This window comes from Tachypleus tridentatus, chromosome 12 (assembly GCF_004210375.1).
Source record: "Tachypleus tridentatus isolate NWPU-2018 chromosome 12, ASM421037v1, whole genome shotgun sequence".
In the NCBI taxonomy this organism is placed as follows: Eukaryota; Metazoa; Arthropoda; class Merostomata; order Xiphosura; family Limulidae; genus Tachypleus; species Tachypleus tridentatus.
In genome coordinates this window covers 100,309,879-100,328,094 of record NC_134836.1, presented here as the reverse complement: position 1 = coordinate 100,328,094, position 18,216 = coordinate 100,309,879, and the positions used below count along the sequence as shown (strand labels likewise).

Sequence of the window (18,216 nt, the reverse complement as noted above, 5' to 3'; positions counted from 1 at the left end):
AGTCTTCAATCATCCAGTTTCGATGATTCCACGCCCACTGTAGCCTCATCTTCCTCTTAGCTGACAGAAGTAGAACCCGACGTGGTATGTAGCCCATGCGCTTCAAGATTTAACAAGTTGTGCATTCATAGATGCCCTTCTGCACACCACTGTTATAAATAATGGTTCTTTGAGTACTTGTGATCTTTCCGTCAGCTAGAACGAGTTTCACTATTTTCCTCTGACCTCTCTCATTAACAAGGTGTTTTCACCCGCAGAACTGCTGCTCACTGGGTGTTTTTTGTTTTTCGCACCATTCTCTGTAAACTCTAGAGACTGTATTTTGTGAAAACCTCAGGAAATCAGTATTTTCTGAGATGCTGGAATCATCACATCTGGCACTAACAATCATTCCATGGTGAAAGTCGCTTAGATCACGCATCTTCTTCATTCTAATGTTTGGACGAACAACAGTTTAACATCTTGCTCATGTTTGATTGCTTTATATATGAAATTGCAGCCACATGGTTCGCTGTTTGGCTATTTACATTAAAGAGCAGCTGTACTTGATAATGTGGCCACTGAGTGTAGAATCTGTGCTTAATTTTTTTGCTCAGTATTTCTTCGGTGTCAAAAACTATTTGAATTGAAACACACAGATGTTCTGTGGTTCTATGTGTGCCTTAATATTACCTACAATTTAATTATTCAGTTAATAATTTACACATGTTAGTTTTATTAGAACAAAGAAAAATGTATGTAGTTACATTACCTTGCTTGTGTAGTTGCATATCAATAAATAAAGTTAATAGTTTTTATATTATCTACAGCTATTTTGAAATTTCTATATCCGCTAAGGGACTAGCTTCGAAGAAAAAGAGTGGGTAATTTAGCTAAAAAAAGGTTCCGCAGATGTTTCCTGGGACGCATAATGAATAATGAATTAATGCTGTAAGTTTATACATGCAAGAAAACTTCAGTGTTTGCTACTAAATTAACCTCATAAATGAGAATAAATGAAAATACAAACAAAAAAGTAACAAAGAAATGTGAATTTATATAGTTCACTATGATAACCAAAGTAATAACAGTTTACTAAGTTCAGTGCTTCTGTTGCCCAGATTGTCATGCAACGGATTTATTTTCACATGGCCCGTCATGGCCAAGAGTGTTAAAGCGTTCGACTAGTTATTTCAGTGTCACGGGTTCGAATCCCCATCACACCAAACATGCCCGTCCTTTCAGCCGTGGGGGCGTTCTGACGTGACTGTCAACCCCAATATTCGTTGGTAAAAGAGTAGCCCAAGAGTTGGCGGTGGGTGGTGATGACTAGCCGCCTTCCCTCTCTCGTCTTACACTGCTAAATTAGGGACGGATAGCGCAGATAGCTCTCGTGTAGCTTTGCGCAAAATTAAAAAACAAACAAACAAACAAATACGAGCGCATAGCTTTTTAACATCGATGTTTGTTTAAGTTCAATTTATATTTTATAATCTGTATTGCGAAATTTCTGTCTATTCACTAAATTTGCAGAAAATTCTCGAGTGTAAGTATCAACAATATACACGTATATAGGTAAACACAAGTGTATCGTTTATATTATTGTGCAGGCTGAAATTTCTAGAAACACTCCTCTCACGCCTATTAATGTAACGAACCCGACACGCCAAGAGACAGTATATTTTATTGGTTTGCTACAACTGGTTTACTGTAAACCTTAGAAGCTATAATTATGATTAACGCTTATTAATCGAAAACTTCAGATATATTGGCCAGGAACGTTTATATATTTCAAGAATTACAAACCATTTAGGTTCAGTGAACTCACATCGGAAATTAATGTCTTTGCAAAAACATTGTACAACTTTGTTGGTGGAAAACTTGACAAAAAGCTAACTAGCTCTCTGTAACTGAATTGTATCTACATCAACTCGAAATTAATTTATTCATCGTGAACCCATGATAACAGGAATGTTCCGGACCAAATAGAAAACTTAATATTATTTGTAAGATTGTAGAATTTTTGCATATAAATCATTATTTGTAATGATAGTTGTTGTAAATTGTGTTATTGTTTGTATATTAAAATATATTGGTTTTGAAATAAAAATATATTCTGGATACATATCGACATTCCTTTAACTTCTGAGTCGTCCCCCGCTGGTATTGCGGCAAGTCTACGGATTTACAAAGCTAAAATCAGACGTTCGATTCCTTAACAGTCAATAATTTTATTGTCTTCAAACTTATCTAGAAGATCGGTGAGTACAGCACAGATTGTATAACTTTGTTTTCCACTACAAACATATAAACACGTTGATCACCATTAAGTTCAGAAAAGTTCTTGCTTTAGTGAACTTCGTTTAATCATTTTTAGCTTTGAATAGCTTCTCTCACAAGTTCTTGAGTGACTGAAGGAGGAAATACTATCTAATATGTCAGTTACAAAGATTGTTTGTACAGATTATGTTTGAACACAAACGTTGTATGAGTCGTAAGTAACTTCTTTCTTCTTTTCGTAAACTTTTTTTGGCCACAGTGACATAGCGGTATGTCTGTGGACTTATACTGCTAGAAATCGGGTTTCGATATCCGTGGTGGCCAGAGCACATTTAGCTCTATGTGTAGCTTGTGCTTAATAACAAACAACAGCATAGTTAGTTTTCTGTTGTTTCTTATCGTGATCTAGGATTTAAACCAAGTCATATCGTTCAGTGTGCCTCCAAGTGGTACAACATTATGTTTGTGGACTTGCAACACTAGGAAATGGATTTCGATACCAGTAGTGGACAGAGAACAGGTAGCCCTTTGTGTCGGGTCGTATCTTTTTACGGAGAAACTCAACTTCTAGTTACGTCTATTACGAATTATATATCTGATACGTGAGATAAGCCATTGACGTATTTAGCAAAAGTATTAACATACCGTATCGCAAGGTTTTAGAAATTTCGATAATCAAACCACTAATTAATGACCTAGCCATCTCCACGTATTTACAAGCAACAACACGATCCCGACCAGACGTTTGAATGTATTTTGACGAAGGTGAGAGGCCCGGTATAGCAAGGTGGTTAGGCACTCGATTCGTAATCCGAGGGTCGCGAGTTCAAATTCCTGTCACACCAAACATGTTTGTCCTTTCAGCCGTGAGGGTGTTATAATGTGACGGTCATTCTCACTATTTGTTGGTAAAAGAGTATTCCAACAGTTGGCGGTGGGTGGTAATGACTAGTTGTCTTCCCTCTAGCCTTATACTGATAAATTAGGGACAGCTAGTGCAGATAGCCCCCGTGTAGCTTTGCGCGAAAATTAAAAAACAAACAAACAAACAATCAGTTAAAAATTGAGCTCCAGCTTCGTGTCTCTCAAACAAAGGTGAGCTTATGCAAAACAACCTTAGGTAGGTTTGTGTGGTAAGAATAGCTTCATAACGTAAGAATACATGTATTTTGATTTATTTTGATTTTCACCATAGCTGCAGGAGCTCTTACTCATTTAGCAGTGATAGGCCAGAGTAAAAATAGTTAGTCAGCACCATTCACCGCAAACTCTTTGGCTACTATTTTACCAACTGACCATCACATTATAATATGCCCTAGGCTGAAAAGTCGGGCATTCTCGGTGACGGAAATTCGAACCCGCGATCCGCAGACTGCGAGTCGAGCATCATATCCACCAGGCCATGCATAAGAATACGGCCATATGCCTGAGCTTTAGATATGGGTTACGACGTCACAATTAGTTTATCTTACAGCTGAATTGAGATATTTTCACGTACATCACCAAACCCTTTCTGTAAAGCGCAATCTTTCGTCCATCATCTGATAGCTCCTTATAGCCCATGTGCTGTATCCACACTCTCATAATTTTATGAGCCCTTAAAGAAATTTGCACTACAATTAGCTAAGCTGTAAATCCATAGTCCAATTCATTCACACTTTTGCTCCCCCAATGATGTGTTTGCTTACTTTTGAATTTCGCGCAAAGCTACACGAGGGCTGTCTGCGCTAGCCGTTCCTAATTTAGCAGTATAAGACTAGAGGAAGACAGCTAGTCATCACCACCCACCGCCAACTCTTGGGCTACTCTTTTTACCAACGAATAGTGGAATTGACCGTTACATTATAACGCCCCCACGGCTAAAAGGGCGAGCATGTTTGGTGCGACGGGGATTCGAACCTGCGACCCTCAGAATACGAATCGAGTGCCTCAACTCACCAGGCCATGCCGGTCTCACTTCTTCCTTTGGAAACACACAATTCTTGTTTGCTTGCTCTTGTGTTACTTTGTCCAGGTGGTTTTTCGCAGTTTTGTAATTTCACTAGAAAATCAGTGCTAGAAAGTTTCTACGTTTGATACTGGAATTGCCTATTTTATTTGCTCTTTCATCTAAGCCTTTGCTCCTGTAACTTATTTCTTGCTTTGCAATGGTCTTGGCAATCATACGTACGCGTTTGACGATGTTCCATGGTCGGAAGACTTTTGGTTTTTTTTCTTCCCTGGCAGACCGAAACAGAACTGAATTGACATGAAGCATTGTTATCTTAGCTCTTTCTACGTCACCATTGTTTTAGCTACTACTTCTTGTTTAATGTTCGTAAATCCTAACGTAGTTGGGTATATCATTCTTTATTCTGAATAAGCTTTCCTGTTCCGATTGGAAAAAAAAATCACAATAAAAAGAGTACTGTTCTATATGGTATACGTAAGGTACTTAAGATGTGTCGGATACACATTTCTTAACAAAATGAGTGACAAGAAACATGTCTACTTTACGTTTCCTAAACAAGTGAAGAAGTCGTACTAAAACTGTAATTTTTGGAGAACAGCTTCTGACTTGTAGTTTCGCAGTGAAGTGTAGGAAATCTGTTGTTTCACTTGTTACAGATAGAAGCTGAGAGACAAGACACTGATGCAAAAAAGTGCATTCCAGGCAGCACTGACGGTACAGCAAATATGAATCTACTACAGATTTACTGCTTGGCTTCAAACACCCTCACCATGTCATATTCATGTGTTGTGTTATGCGAATACTTTAAATCTGTTGCTGAGGAATAACAAGTCAAGTAATATCGAATCCATATAATAACCTAAATTGCTGTGCAAATTGTTTTGGGAGACACATAATGGGCTCTAGTAAGTAATGGAGCAGTTTCAACGACTGTCCTAAACAGGAGCTCCTAAAATGGCGGGCTAAGGAACGCGGTTTATGCAAAGTATGTGGCAAAAACTCTGAAGGTGTCCCATACCCGTATGTTGATCTAACTGTGACGTTGCAACGCGTTTCAAAAGATTAACAAGTACCTGCCAAGGTTCTGCTGCGAATGGATATATAGTCGTATTCGTACGTTTATAAAAACTATTCTAATTACACAAACCTATTTACGACTGTTTGGCATAACTTCTCCTTTGTCTAAATACTTTTAAACGATTAATCTAGATTTCGTTGTCACTCTTAAAGTAGCCGAAACGGCTGGAACATAAATGGAAGAATTGATTCATGTCTTTGCTGAAACAGTGCAGTTCGGCTTTTGCTAAAAACGTAAATGATTTATTTTACGAGCCAAAATATCATGTTACTTAAATAAGTTTGGATTCGCCATGGGAATAGAATGCCTGGAGAGATTGTTGCTGACGAGACTTCAGAAACGGTTGCAGAGTTGGAATATTGAACTTCGTTGTGAATAATGCCCGTATAATTAACCAACTGATTTTCAACGCAAAGAGAATTATTTGCTGATTTTTTTTCTCTACCAGACTCCAAAAATCTTCCAAAACTGCGAAGTTTATGGGTGCAGAATATTTACCGAAACATAATGTACCCATTAACCCTTAATCAGCGGCCATTATCAACTGATGCTGCTACGTACAACGTTGTCGCTATTAAGTAGTTAAGTAAGTTTAGGGTAAGGTTGTACCAGTCCTTCCAAAGTCGTATTTGGCTTGAGAAAATAAATGGAAGATCTGGTTCTTTCTTATTCAAAATTTAGGAGAGTTCTCACTACAAAATATAAATTGATTTTAATATCTCATGACAACGAGGAAGAGGAAACGTCGTTTTTGTATTGTTTGTTTGTTTTGAATTTCGCGCAAAGTTACACGAGGAATATCTGCACTAGTCGTACTTAATTTAATAGTTTAAGACTAGAGGAAAGGCAATTCGTCATCATCACCCATCGCAAAATCTTTGACTACTCTTTCACTAAGAAATAGTAGAATTGACCGCCTCCCACAGATGAAAGGGCAAATATGTTTGGTTTAACTGGGATTCGAACCCCTAAGTCGAGCGCCCTAACCATTTGACTACGGATATCGAAACCCGATTTCTAGGGGGGGGCAGGAGAAAATATTTCAAGAAGTATAAAACAAATCTAATAAAGAAGACAAAGAAATCTTTTGTTTAGCGCTCATCCAAAGGTTGTGTTTGATACATATTACAATATTTTTTTATAAACAAATTTGAGAACTCGCATTCATGACATGCAAAGTAATGTACATTCTTCTCGACACTCAAGTAGCTTGCCAGCAAAGCTAAAAAAAAAAATCAGAATTTCACTAATACGATAACACATTGAACATTTTATACTGACCAACATGAAAATCAATCTTGTGTTAAAAGTTATAAAACAATAGAATTTTTAACAACGTCACGAACAGAAGTACTGAACATAGGAAACTTCTTTTACTTTAATTATCACTAATGAAATGCCTGAATTGAGCTTATTTTGTGGGTTTTTTAAAGTTGTGTTTATGTTTTTGTGTATTTTTGTTCTTGAGGTCAAGTTCAAATGTTCAATTTTTCTAGGTGTATGAAATTACGGCATTGAATTGGGGAATCTCTTGGGCTCGCCCGGAAGCCCGGCATGGCCAAGCGTGTTAAGGCGTTCGACTCCTAATTCGAGGGTCGCGGATTCGAATTCCGGCCGCACTAAACAAGCTCCCCATCCCAGCCGTGGGGGCGTTATAATGTTACAGTCAATCCCACTATTTGTTGGTAAAAGAGTAGCCCAAGAGTTGGGTGGTGATGACTAGCTGCCTTCCCTTTAGTCTTACACTGCTAAATTAGGGACGGCTCGCGCTGGTAGCCCTCGAGTAGCTTTGAAGATGAGGTATTGAATGTTATTGTACACTGTGAAAATGATGAAGATGAGGTATTGAATGTTTGAGTTATTTTATTGTGATCCCAACAGTGTTTTAAAAATAATTTTTATTTATTTTGTACGTTCATCATTTTAGCGGTTGTTAAATTTGTGGCTGAAACGTTGTTCATTTAAACAAACAATTTTTAAGATTCTTTATAATGAACGGTCGTTTCATTTATTTGTAATTATGTGGCCATACAGTCAACATTACGTAGATTAAGAAATGGACAAAAATTCATTATTTGATATGTTTTATTTACTAACTTTTTAATGTTTATAATTATATTTTTGTTTTGTTTTTATGTTTGCTACACACTGTAATTAAACAACAATTAATATTCAGTTTAGCAGAGGTATAATGGTTAATTTACATGTTAATTGTCTTACAGTTAAAGAAAATTTTAAACACTGTTTCAAATGTCCCATTTACTGTAGAACCATATGATTATCTTATTACTTTTTCCATGAAAAATGGCTATTACTCACCTGACTTCAAAAATGTCTTTAATGACCAAACATCCTATATTTGTAATAAAGTTATTTCGAATCTGCGACTTTCAGATTACAATTCTTCACACCAAACATGCTCGCCCTTTTAGCTGTAGGGGCGTGTTAGTAACGGTTAGTCCCACTATTCGTTGGTAAAAGAGTAGCCTAAGAGTTGGCGTTGGCTGGTGATGGCTAGCTGCCTTCCTTCACATGCTGTTGCTTTGTAGTTTTTTCTTCTCTGGTTCCTTAGTAATATCTTTTTATTTTGATGCATTACTCACGGTATATTAATATATCGATAATTATCTGCAAATATTTTAATATAATGCACATTGTGGAACTGTGTAGTGCACACAAGACCAGTTATACAATTATATATGAATGAAATGTAGTGAAAATGTACAAGTTAATAGAATCCCAGATATGGAGATGACTTAAAAAGGGTGCAGTATTTACTGACATAAATATCATTTTAAAATAAAGCTTTTTTTTTTCTGCATCGAAGAATCAGTATGTCTAATCATATGTGGCCTTTTAAGTTTTTATTACTAATATTTAGAGAAGGTACTTAGGACTAGATGTATCATGTATGATACAGCTTTCTGAGTTGCTCATCAGTTCGTACTCTTCTCTTTCTTTGTAATATTGAAACCAGTTACTTAGGAGTCTATCAGACAGTAACAGTATGTTCAAACATTTCTATTAGATCTGTTGATTATGAAACTCTTTATAATTTAGTTAGTATACGTTTTTTGTTTTTTTAAGTTTGCTTATAGGTGTTTTGATAAATTTAGCCAAAAGATACATGCATATTATATAATTTGTTTCATATATATTTTGTATATTTTTAGTGTATTTTTAGTGAGTCTCTTTATTTAGACTCCTAAGATAACATGCACTTTGCCAGATTCTAGTTTTAATACTATTTACATGCTGTTGGTTCATTAATTTGGAATCAGAAATAATTACTAAGAATGTTTTTGATGTTGATATTTGGAGGAGAGCCCTATTCAAATAAAATTATGGTTTTATTCTGGTTGTTCTGATTAATTTTGTGAACAGAGTTAGTTGTGTTTTATGTATAGTTATTTTGATTTTCCGTGTTTCACAGAATTGTTCTATTTCGTTTAGTAACAGTTGTATGCTACATGTTATTGTTATTGGGTTTTGAGCACTCTTTCAGACAGCAGAGTCATCGACAAACTGCAAGCAGAAGGTCAAATTGGTGTCCTTTAGAGACATGCTGTTTACATTTGTAATAAGGTCCGGCATAGCCAGGTGGTTAAGGTACTCGACCCGTAATCTGAGGGTCGCGGGTTCGAATCCCCCGTCACACCAAACATTCTCAGCCATGGGGGCATTATGATTGTGACGGTCAATCCCACTATTCGTTGGTAAAAGAGTAGCCTAAGAGTTGGCGGTGGGTAGTGATGATTAGCTGCCTTTTCTTTAGTCTTACACTGCTAAATTAGGGACAACTAGTGCAGATAGCCCTCGTGTAACTTTGCGCGAAATTCAAACCAAACCAATCATAATAAAGAATGTAGAGCTAATTACCCCTCCTTAAGGAGTATCTGTCTCGGGGATGAAGTTCTTCAACTATCTGACTTCAACATTTTCTCTGGTGCCACTATATTCCAAGACTTTTGAAAGTAGCGAATCATTTCTTTCGGAAGTCCAGCTTTTGGGCATTTGGAATCGAAGGACGTTATGCTCAAACCTGTCGAATGACTTCTCGACCTCGATGCGGCAGTGTAGTATTTGTTATTGAACCTACTGACTATTTATTCCGTAACTCGATTAGTTGATCTGTTGTTTTGCCTCGATTTATGAAATACATTTTGAACTTCGGGTATTTGATTATGCTTTGTTTTGGTGCTTTATTATCGAATAAGTAGAACGAATACTATGATATAGCAATTATTAATCAAACTCATAAAAAACCTGTAATAGTACAAAGGAACATAAAACTAGTGAAAGTAAAGCACTAGGGCAACGCAGAATCCAAGATAAACTCATTAAAGAAGGGATCTGTAAGATTGTATAAACACATAGCAGCGTTTTTTAACCTTTCTCTAAAATCAGGCTATACATCAGCTTTCTTGCTTTCGCGTTTTGAGCTGTACCAAGGGCGTTTTAACTTCTGATTGGTCAGTTTTATTCAAGCTAAGCCGCGAGAAAAATAATTCGATGTTAGTGGCGGTCACACTTTTCCAGATGGAGCAGCTCATGTCGCCCATTGGTGGTGTGGATGCTACAATTCACTGTAGTCTTTTTTAAAATATTTGCCTACCCCTTGGTCGTCCAATGTGGGTATACTTTCACTTTATGAAGCATGAACGGTGCAACTCCTGTTGTCACAATTACTCAGGGCAAGCCATTTTCACGTTTGGATTTAAGTAGCGTTTGTGTAAGAAGGTATTTAAAAAAACTGAAATTATTATATCTTGCAGTAAAGTCAGCTACCTGTTAGATTATTTTTAAAAGGCGAAAATATATTTTAAAATACCGCTCTGCCGTAAAAGAGTAGTCCAAGAGTTGGCGGTTGGTGGCGATAACCAGTTGCCTTTCCTCTAGTTTTGCACTGCTAAATTAGGGACGGCTAGCGCAGATAGCCCTCATGTACATTTGCGCGAAATTCAAACCATAAACAAATAAGACTGCTATGGTAGACAGATACATAAAACTCCCAAATTTTATTTTTCTTTAGATCCAGAGGATGAACTGGAACATTCTGAGCAGAAAGTGGCAGAGGAGAAAAAATGCACTGAAAAAATAGAAGTCGAACCCCAAACACAGCAAATGTTAAGCGCGCCATGTATTAAAGTCAGTGAAGGGCCACCGAAGTTGAAACTGATTCTTGATCCGAGGCACCTTCAGGATGCTAACCAACTGCGAAAAGCAGGTCAAAATATTAGTGAGCATAATGTTGTTAGTCCTGACATTTGTCTGGGTCTAGTTAAAGACTTGAATTCTCCAGTTGGGAAAGGCGCCGTTATGTTTGCAAAACGCAAGAAAAAATCTGAAAAGTGGGTGGTCGATGAAGACAAGGTTAAATCCCACCATCCACCACAGAAGGAACTCGCTAAATCAGAGACGGGTCTGGCAGCGACAAAGACTGGGCCTCAAATAAACAAACTACAAGAAATTGTACACAATCCACGACTAAAGATTGTCAAGAGTCCGTGGGAAGCTGCTTTGGAATCTCCCATTGGAAGCTGTGATGCTGCTTTTGTCGAAGTCCGCCATAAAAGTCCTCCAGATGCACTAGCTGCTAGCGTTCTTAAGGCATCAGAAACCAAAGTCTTATCTTCTGCTGCACCCACGCCGGCGCAGGTCGATTCTTCCTCTCCTGCCATTACCACTGCTCCTGTAGCAACCAGCCAATCCACCCAACCTGCAAGTTTTGAAATCTATCGACCTCGTGCTCCCAAAGGCTGGGGCGGACCAGGAAAAGGTGATTATATAACTATGTACTTGTAGAGAAATTCCACAATTAACTTCTAAAACATTTGAAAAAGTACATTTTTTTTTTGCACACCTGTAATTAGTCAGCTTTTGACGATTGCCAATGGATTTAAGTAGTATAAACACAAAATTGTTACAATGGATGTTTTACCAATCATCCCATCATTTAGCTGCATCCCTTGAACAATTTATAACAGTATTTCATATTTGGTGTGTTTAGCCTGAATGACACCTTTGTTACATTTGGGATAAACGACCATGGCAAAGAAAACCCAAAATTTATTACCACTAATTATAAGCTGTTGACCAGACGAGGACAGTCAGTCAACACTATCATCTATCGACACGGTACGCTTAATAGAATTGACTGTAGCTTTTATATCCCTTTACAGTTTAAAATGTGGGGCGTATTCAGAGATATGTCTCTGACATGTAACTCCACAGACAGCTTCGTACACTATTCTGTAACAGTGGCGTAGCTACGGAGGGACAAGGGGGACATCTGTCCCCGGGCGCAGCATCGGGGGTGGGGAGGTGCCATATTGATGTTACATAATTAGGAAAATTGTGTAACGAGGGGGCGCGAAAACTGACTTTGTCCCCGGGCGCTGAAAACCCTAGCTACGCCTCTGATCTGTAAGCCACATTCTTGGCCCAGTTGGTTATAGAATTACAAACCATGGTGAGTTGCAGTATTGGCTTTCGCTAAATTGCATTCAAATTTATCTTATATTTATATTGAATAAGACTATTTCCGTAATTTCAACACATTTCCGTAAACCTGGTTAACAGTGGGTGCAATCTTAGGTTGCTCCATATTTAAACCTTTTACATCTAACATAGGATTTTTCAAATAAAAAAAATTCTCGTCCAAATGAAGTGAATTTTCTTCAAACACCTACAAGCTTTTTTTTTGTCCATTAGCTGGATATTTACCTTCAATTTCATTCTATTAATTGAGCTATCCAACATACTTTAATGTGAACAAGCGAAAACACTATACGAGAAAACAAAAATACTGTTACTATTATTTCTTCGCATATATAATATTCCTTATAAAGTATAATGAACATTTTTAAAACAATTCGGAAAATATTTGTTGTAATGGCCAACAATGTAACAAAATATAGAAAAAAATAAAATTACATATATGATAACACGGACACTGTTACACTGCAAAACTGGACACTGCAAGTGAATGTTTATGTTCTTTACACAATATTTGTTATTCTAAAAGTTTTAAAATACGCATCAGCATTTTAATTTATTTTAACGTTAATAATTATTAAGATTTTGCGGTAGAAAATACAGAGTTAATCGTGCAAACTTAAGAAATGGAAAGTTAGGTTTTTATAACAGCCTAAAAATACGTTAACCACAAATATTACGTTGTTAAGCATCAGTTACTTAACGACAGGCCTAGGCCTGTTGGTTAGACGCTCTACCTGCGACTCGTGGGTTTGTATCCATACCATACCAAACGTTTTTTTTTTTTCAGCCACGATGACGTTATTATGTCACTGTGGTAAAAGAAGTAACCAACAGTTGGCAGTGATGGGTGTTGACTAACTGTTTTCTCTGTAGTCTGTCACTACTAAATTAGGGACAACTAACGCAGATAGCTCTCATGTAGCTTTGCGCAAAAATTCCAAACAAATTACACCACTTGACGTAAGATGCATAAAAACTCATAAACCATTTTTCGTGGACAGATCGACTGTAGCGCCCCAGATGTGAATAATGCTAGATAGTTAGAATAATAAACCTAATATCCAGAAAGTGTAGTTTTTCATCTTAATGATTTACAGGTACGTATTTAAAGATATATAATAATGAATTTTACAGCGCCACCTGCAAATATAGTCAGCGCTACTAAAATATAAGAAAAAATCAATTTGTTTTTAGTTATTTTGGTGATTGTCACCTTTCTTCTCCTGTTGGTTCTATTCTACACTATGTAAGTCAATACGACGATTAAAATTGCATTATATGTATGTTTTGTCCTGACAGTGAGCAATGTTTCAGCTGTCCAACGAAAGAAAAGTCCACCCAGTTCTGAGCCAGCACCTTCATCTCGTCTGGAAACAGTCCCTCCATCTGCACCTCAGAAAATGTCTTTCCGTAATTTTAACACGACTCCGAAAACCTGGTTAGCGGTGGGTGCAATTCCAGGACACTCCACGTTTAAACCCGTTAAGACTAACCTAGGATTTACCAAATAAAAATTATTGTCGTCCACAGGAGGTGGATTCTCTTCAAAGGCCTGCAAGCTTCTTATGCACTCGAGTGATTGACACTCGAAATATTTCTCCTGTACTGATTCTTCATCAGTTCCACATTTACGTTCATGTTCATTTTACTGACTAAGCTATCCCACTATCTTTAATACTGTTTTAGTCCTTGTTAGAAAGTTGTTGTGTTTTTTTTTCAGTTTAAGCGTGTCTCTCAAGATTGTCGTGATGGTTTAGCATAAGTTTAGTAATACTCTCTTTGTAGCAGCTATGCTCCTGATTAATTTTTGAAAGGTTAGTTGTCCAGTAAGTACTGACAAAATTTTAACACTAAATGTTTCATATTTTTCTATTATCGTGCACTAATTAAGTTATACAGTATCCAGTGATACATAAACAATCGTATAATAATATATTATGTCACCTTTTGAAAATTGTATTTATTGTGCAAAAAGGTTTTGCGTGAGTTATTTTAGTGGGCGGCTATAGATATCTTGAATTAGCATCCATAGATTTTACTGAGCTAGCATTTGACTAATAAGCTCACTTAAAGTTTATCTAATTCTGTAGATACGAAACTGTATTTCATTGAAGTTAGCGTGTCATTGTTTTATATGAAATATGTGTATGTTTCTAGAGATGATGCTCAATATTTCTTTAATTAATTAAAGGATCTGATCTGTTCCGTTTGATACTGTATTATACTTGACTGATTTCATATAGAATTATGAACTGACGGGAGAGTTTAAGGTACACAATACTCTTACTTTAATCGAGACATATAAAACTACTTCTTGTAATACTATTTTGAAACTGTGAATTGTCTAACCAGAATGTAATCAATCAGTTATCTGTAACTGATGAATTATGAAATTAAAACCGGAATTTATATAACTGAAAGTCCTTTCCCATTTTCTATATCCATGTTCCGCGACGTTACTGTTTACACTCAGATATTCAAATTTTAGGATTTTTATCTCAAACGTTGTCAATCAGTTTCTGGAGCTTAAGCTCCTAGGTACTTAATTCGTAGCTGTTTCAAACGAAGTACCGCATTAGTTTTCTTTAGTACACAAAATCGTAGATTTTATCTGATTCCAAGGTGCCAAGAAATCGCAGATCGCTTTAGAGTGCATCAAAAATCACTTTACCTATTTGGGCGATAAAATGTAAGGAATTATTTATCAAGAATTTGAAGTTTTCATTTGTATTTTTAATAAATCCAATGAAAATGTTTGTTGTTGTTGCGTTAAGTACAGAAAAGGCGTTTTTAATGTAAAATACATTTGTTCGAATTTGTTTGAGCATCAGTTCTTGTGAACCAGAAAGTACCACTCTGTGGATCACCATGTCTGTAGGTATATCTAATATATAGCCATGTGTATTATTTTACTGTTCTCGAATTAGTCCTTAAAAAAAAACACTTTTATATTTACGTTATAAGTGTACTATTTGTGTTTGTAATATCATTTACGATATATGTTGATCACAAATATTATATCATGGCTAGTTCAAAAATTCATTAAGCGATGGTTTTGTTTCTTACACGCAAGCTCTGTCTGTTATCACTGCAAAATAATCCACTTTGGTCTCAAGTAAAACATCTTAAGATTTGTTAGCGGATTTAAAGAAATGATCAAATACAATGTGTGTTATCAAAACCGAGAATTATTTATAGTGAAGTAAAATGAAAGTCATCATGGATGAGTTTTTATGTCTGTTGAAACAACAACCATCATGTTTTCATGGTACTGTAGTATGCACTTCATTAAACAACAACCATCATGTTTTCATGGTACTGTAGTATGCACTTCATTAAACAACAACCATCATGTTTTCATGGTACTGTAGTATGCACTTCATTAAACAACAACCATCATGTTTTCATGGTACTGTAGTATGCACTTCATTAAACAACAACCATCATGTTTTCATGGTACTGTAGTATGCACTTCATTAAACAACAACCATCATGTTTTCATGGTACTGTAGTATGCACTTCATTAAACAACAACCATCATGTTTTCATGGTACTGTAGTATGCACTTCATTAAACAACAACCATCATGTTTTCATGGTACTGTAGTATGCACTTCATTAAACAACAACCATCATGTTTTCATGGTACTGTAGTATGCACTTCATTAAACAACAACCATCATGTTTTCATGGTACTGTAGTATGCACTTCATTAAACAACAACCATCATGTTTTCATGGTACTGTAGTATGCACTTCATTAAACAACAACCATCATGTTTTCATGGTACTGTAGTATGCACTTCATTAAACAACAACCATCATGTTTTCATGGTACTGTAGTATGCACTTCATGAACCGAATTAATGAAAAATAATCAAATTTCTTATACACATGTATGGGGGAGGAATATTTCAGAAGGCAAGAGAAAGAAACTTTCAGTAACGTACACAATGGAGGGTTTCATGGGTTCTGTAATGGCCAAACAATCTCCGTGAAACCCAACTCTCAGGAGATTATGTTACTGTTAATATCATGTGTTCATAACCTGACAGTATCAAAATGGAAACGTGGTGTTGCGTTACGTGTACAGAGATCAAACTTTTGAATACTGTTTCATCCAAACAACAATACATGAACGATATTCTACATACGACTTGTGATATCTCAAAGCTACACAATGGGCTATCTGTGCTCTGCCGACCACGGTTATCGAAACCCGGTTTTTAGCGTTGTAAGTCCGCAGACATACTGCTGAGTCACTGGGGGACATCTCATAGCTGATTCCCAACTGATTATTATACCGCAAACCAGGTTTATAACAATTTTATTTTTAATGAGTAGTGGTGAAAAAGAAATCTAACTTTGAAACATTAAAATTTCTTTATTTATTTTGTAATTTGCCCACTAATGGCACAGCGGGATGTCTACGGATTCCCACCGCCAGAAACCTTGTTTCTACACTTGTGGTGGGTAGAGCACGGATATCCCAGTGGGTAACTTTTTGCTTAATTCCAAACAAACTTTAGTCATTTTTTAAAATCGCGATTGTTGTGCGAAAGTTCTGTGAAGTAACGGATTCAAAAGCCCAATTTATTTACAAGTTTTAACATAACTCTCTCGGTAAACCACTCACGTGAGCAATTTTAGAATTAAAGTTCTTTGTAGTTGTGTCTTTAATTGTGAAGACCAACTTTTAATCATTATAATTCAAAATGAGTAACGCAGTCTGTCCTGATTTTAAATCCTTTAGTTGTGAGTATGAATTAGCTTAGTGCAACTTAGTTCTCTATTGGTACCTTTATAAACGTATCAAATAGAAAAAAAAAAATGTAGATTTGATTAAGCTCTATTTACAAAAAAAAATATTTATATTTTTATATAATCAATATTTTGCATACGAATATCAAAGAATCGAAATGTAGAAGCTCACACGAACAAATCTAGATCAATAACACAAACAGTCACTCGAAGTTCACACGAACAAGTGTAGATCAGTAACACGAACAGTCACTTGAAGTTCACACTAACAAGTCTAGATCAATAACACAAACAGTCACTTACCTTTGAATCGATTTTTTCATTTTGTTAGATAGCTCATTCTTGTTTCGTAACATTACGAATATCACTCCTGAAGTTTAAGAAAAAAGCTTAAAATATATCTAAAATAAATCCAATTTAAACTTTCTACAGTTTTGTTTAAAATATACTGAAATATGTTTTTAGCGACCATAAAAAAAACACATTTTATTTCATAAGATCGTGCCAAAAAAACATTACTGGCGTCTGAAAGTAACACCGAATTCGTAAATTTACGAAAAAACGATTCCTGCACTGAATAAACGTTACATTTTTTTTCTTCAGAAAAACAAGCATGAACTGTTTTCCTTAAACCGTTTAAAATAAATATTTTATTTTTATCTAAGAGAAAGTATATTTGTTGTTTTTGTTGCAAATTGTATATATACGAGTTTATTTTCGATATACAGTATTTTTTTCCCATTATTACAAAACTTTTTGAAGTGCAGCGCTACCTTTGTAAATACTGTAACATAAACAATCAATCAACAAGTTTGTCACCGTTTCAGGCTAAAATTGAACTAACAAAAATACCGTTGATGTAACGATAGCTTCACTGGATCTTATTGCTTGTTTTTGATATTTGAGATAGTATTTTTAAACTTAAAAACTCTCAGTTTATGGGAGAAACGTTGATTATATAATTATTATAATTTTAAATTTTCCTTTAACTAAGTAATATATATATATATATATATATTTTCAGCATTCGTAAGTTATGTTTTTGTGACGAATTAATAACTAATTTTCCTAAAATGTCATCATGTTTGCCGTATTATGTCGAAGTTATCAAGTATTTCTGTTTTGTTTTTCTTGTTATTTTTTAGCTGACGATGATGTCATTTATAAAGTGAGAATTTTGTATGGAAGTATATTAATAATCCAAGAGATGACGCCACAAGCATCAATTCCCGCCCAAACTATATTTAGGAGAGTAAACGACTATTAGAAACGACACACCTTTCTTTCATCACTCTCACAGACTTCAAAGGCGCGTGGTGATATCAATGTAATTATAACAGTATTCAGAATACAGATTTTCGATGTTGTTGTTTTTTTCCTTTGTTTGTTTTAAGTGTTATTGGTGCAGTTTTTAAATTTTATTTACAAACTTTGAGCTTTGTTTGTTTGAAGTTAAGCGCAAAACTAATCAATGGATCATGTCTCTGCCACTACTGGTATCGAAACCCATTTTCTAGTATTGTAAATCCACAAAAACCACTGTGCCACTGGGGTCTCCTGTAGCTAATTAAGATACTTTTTATCTTGGAATTTTACTTTCTGTTCTGAGAACCTTACGACTTGGAATCTGACCCAATTACAAATTACTTCCGGTTTTCAACACTATCA

The 18,216-nt window shown here is 35.7% G+C and overlaps 1 protein-coding gene across 2 annotated transcripts in view; it reads left to right on the top strand.

The window, feature by feature from the left end:
* The window catches only part of LOC143234155 (uncharacterized), a 47,305-nt gene extending 33,096 nt beyond the window's left edge, over window positions 1-14,209 (top strand). For both annotated transcript variants that reach the window (XM_076471283.1, XM_076471282.1), the window contains 2 exons: window positions 10,321-11,067; window positions 13,089-14,209. In XM_076471283.1, the coding sequence (XP_076327398.1) occupies window positions 10,321-11,067; window positions 13,089-13,300 (959 nt within the window). In that variant the 3' untranslated portion in view covers window positions 13,301-14,209. The remainder of the gene's footprint in view (window positions 1-10,320; window positions 11,068-13,088) is intronic.
* The last annotated feature ends 4,007 nt before the right edge of the window (window positions 14,210-18,216 follow it).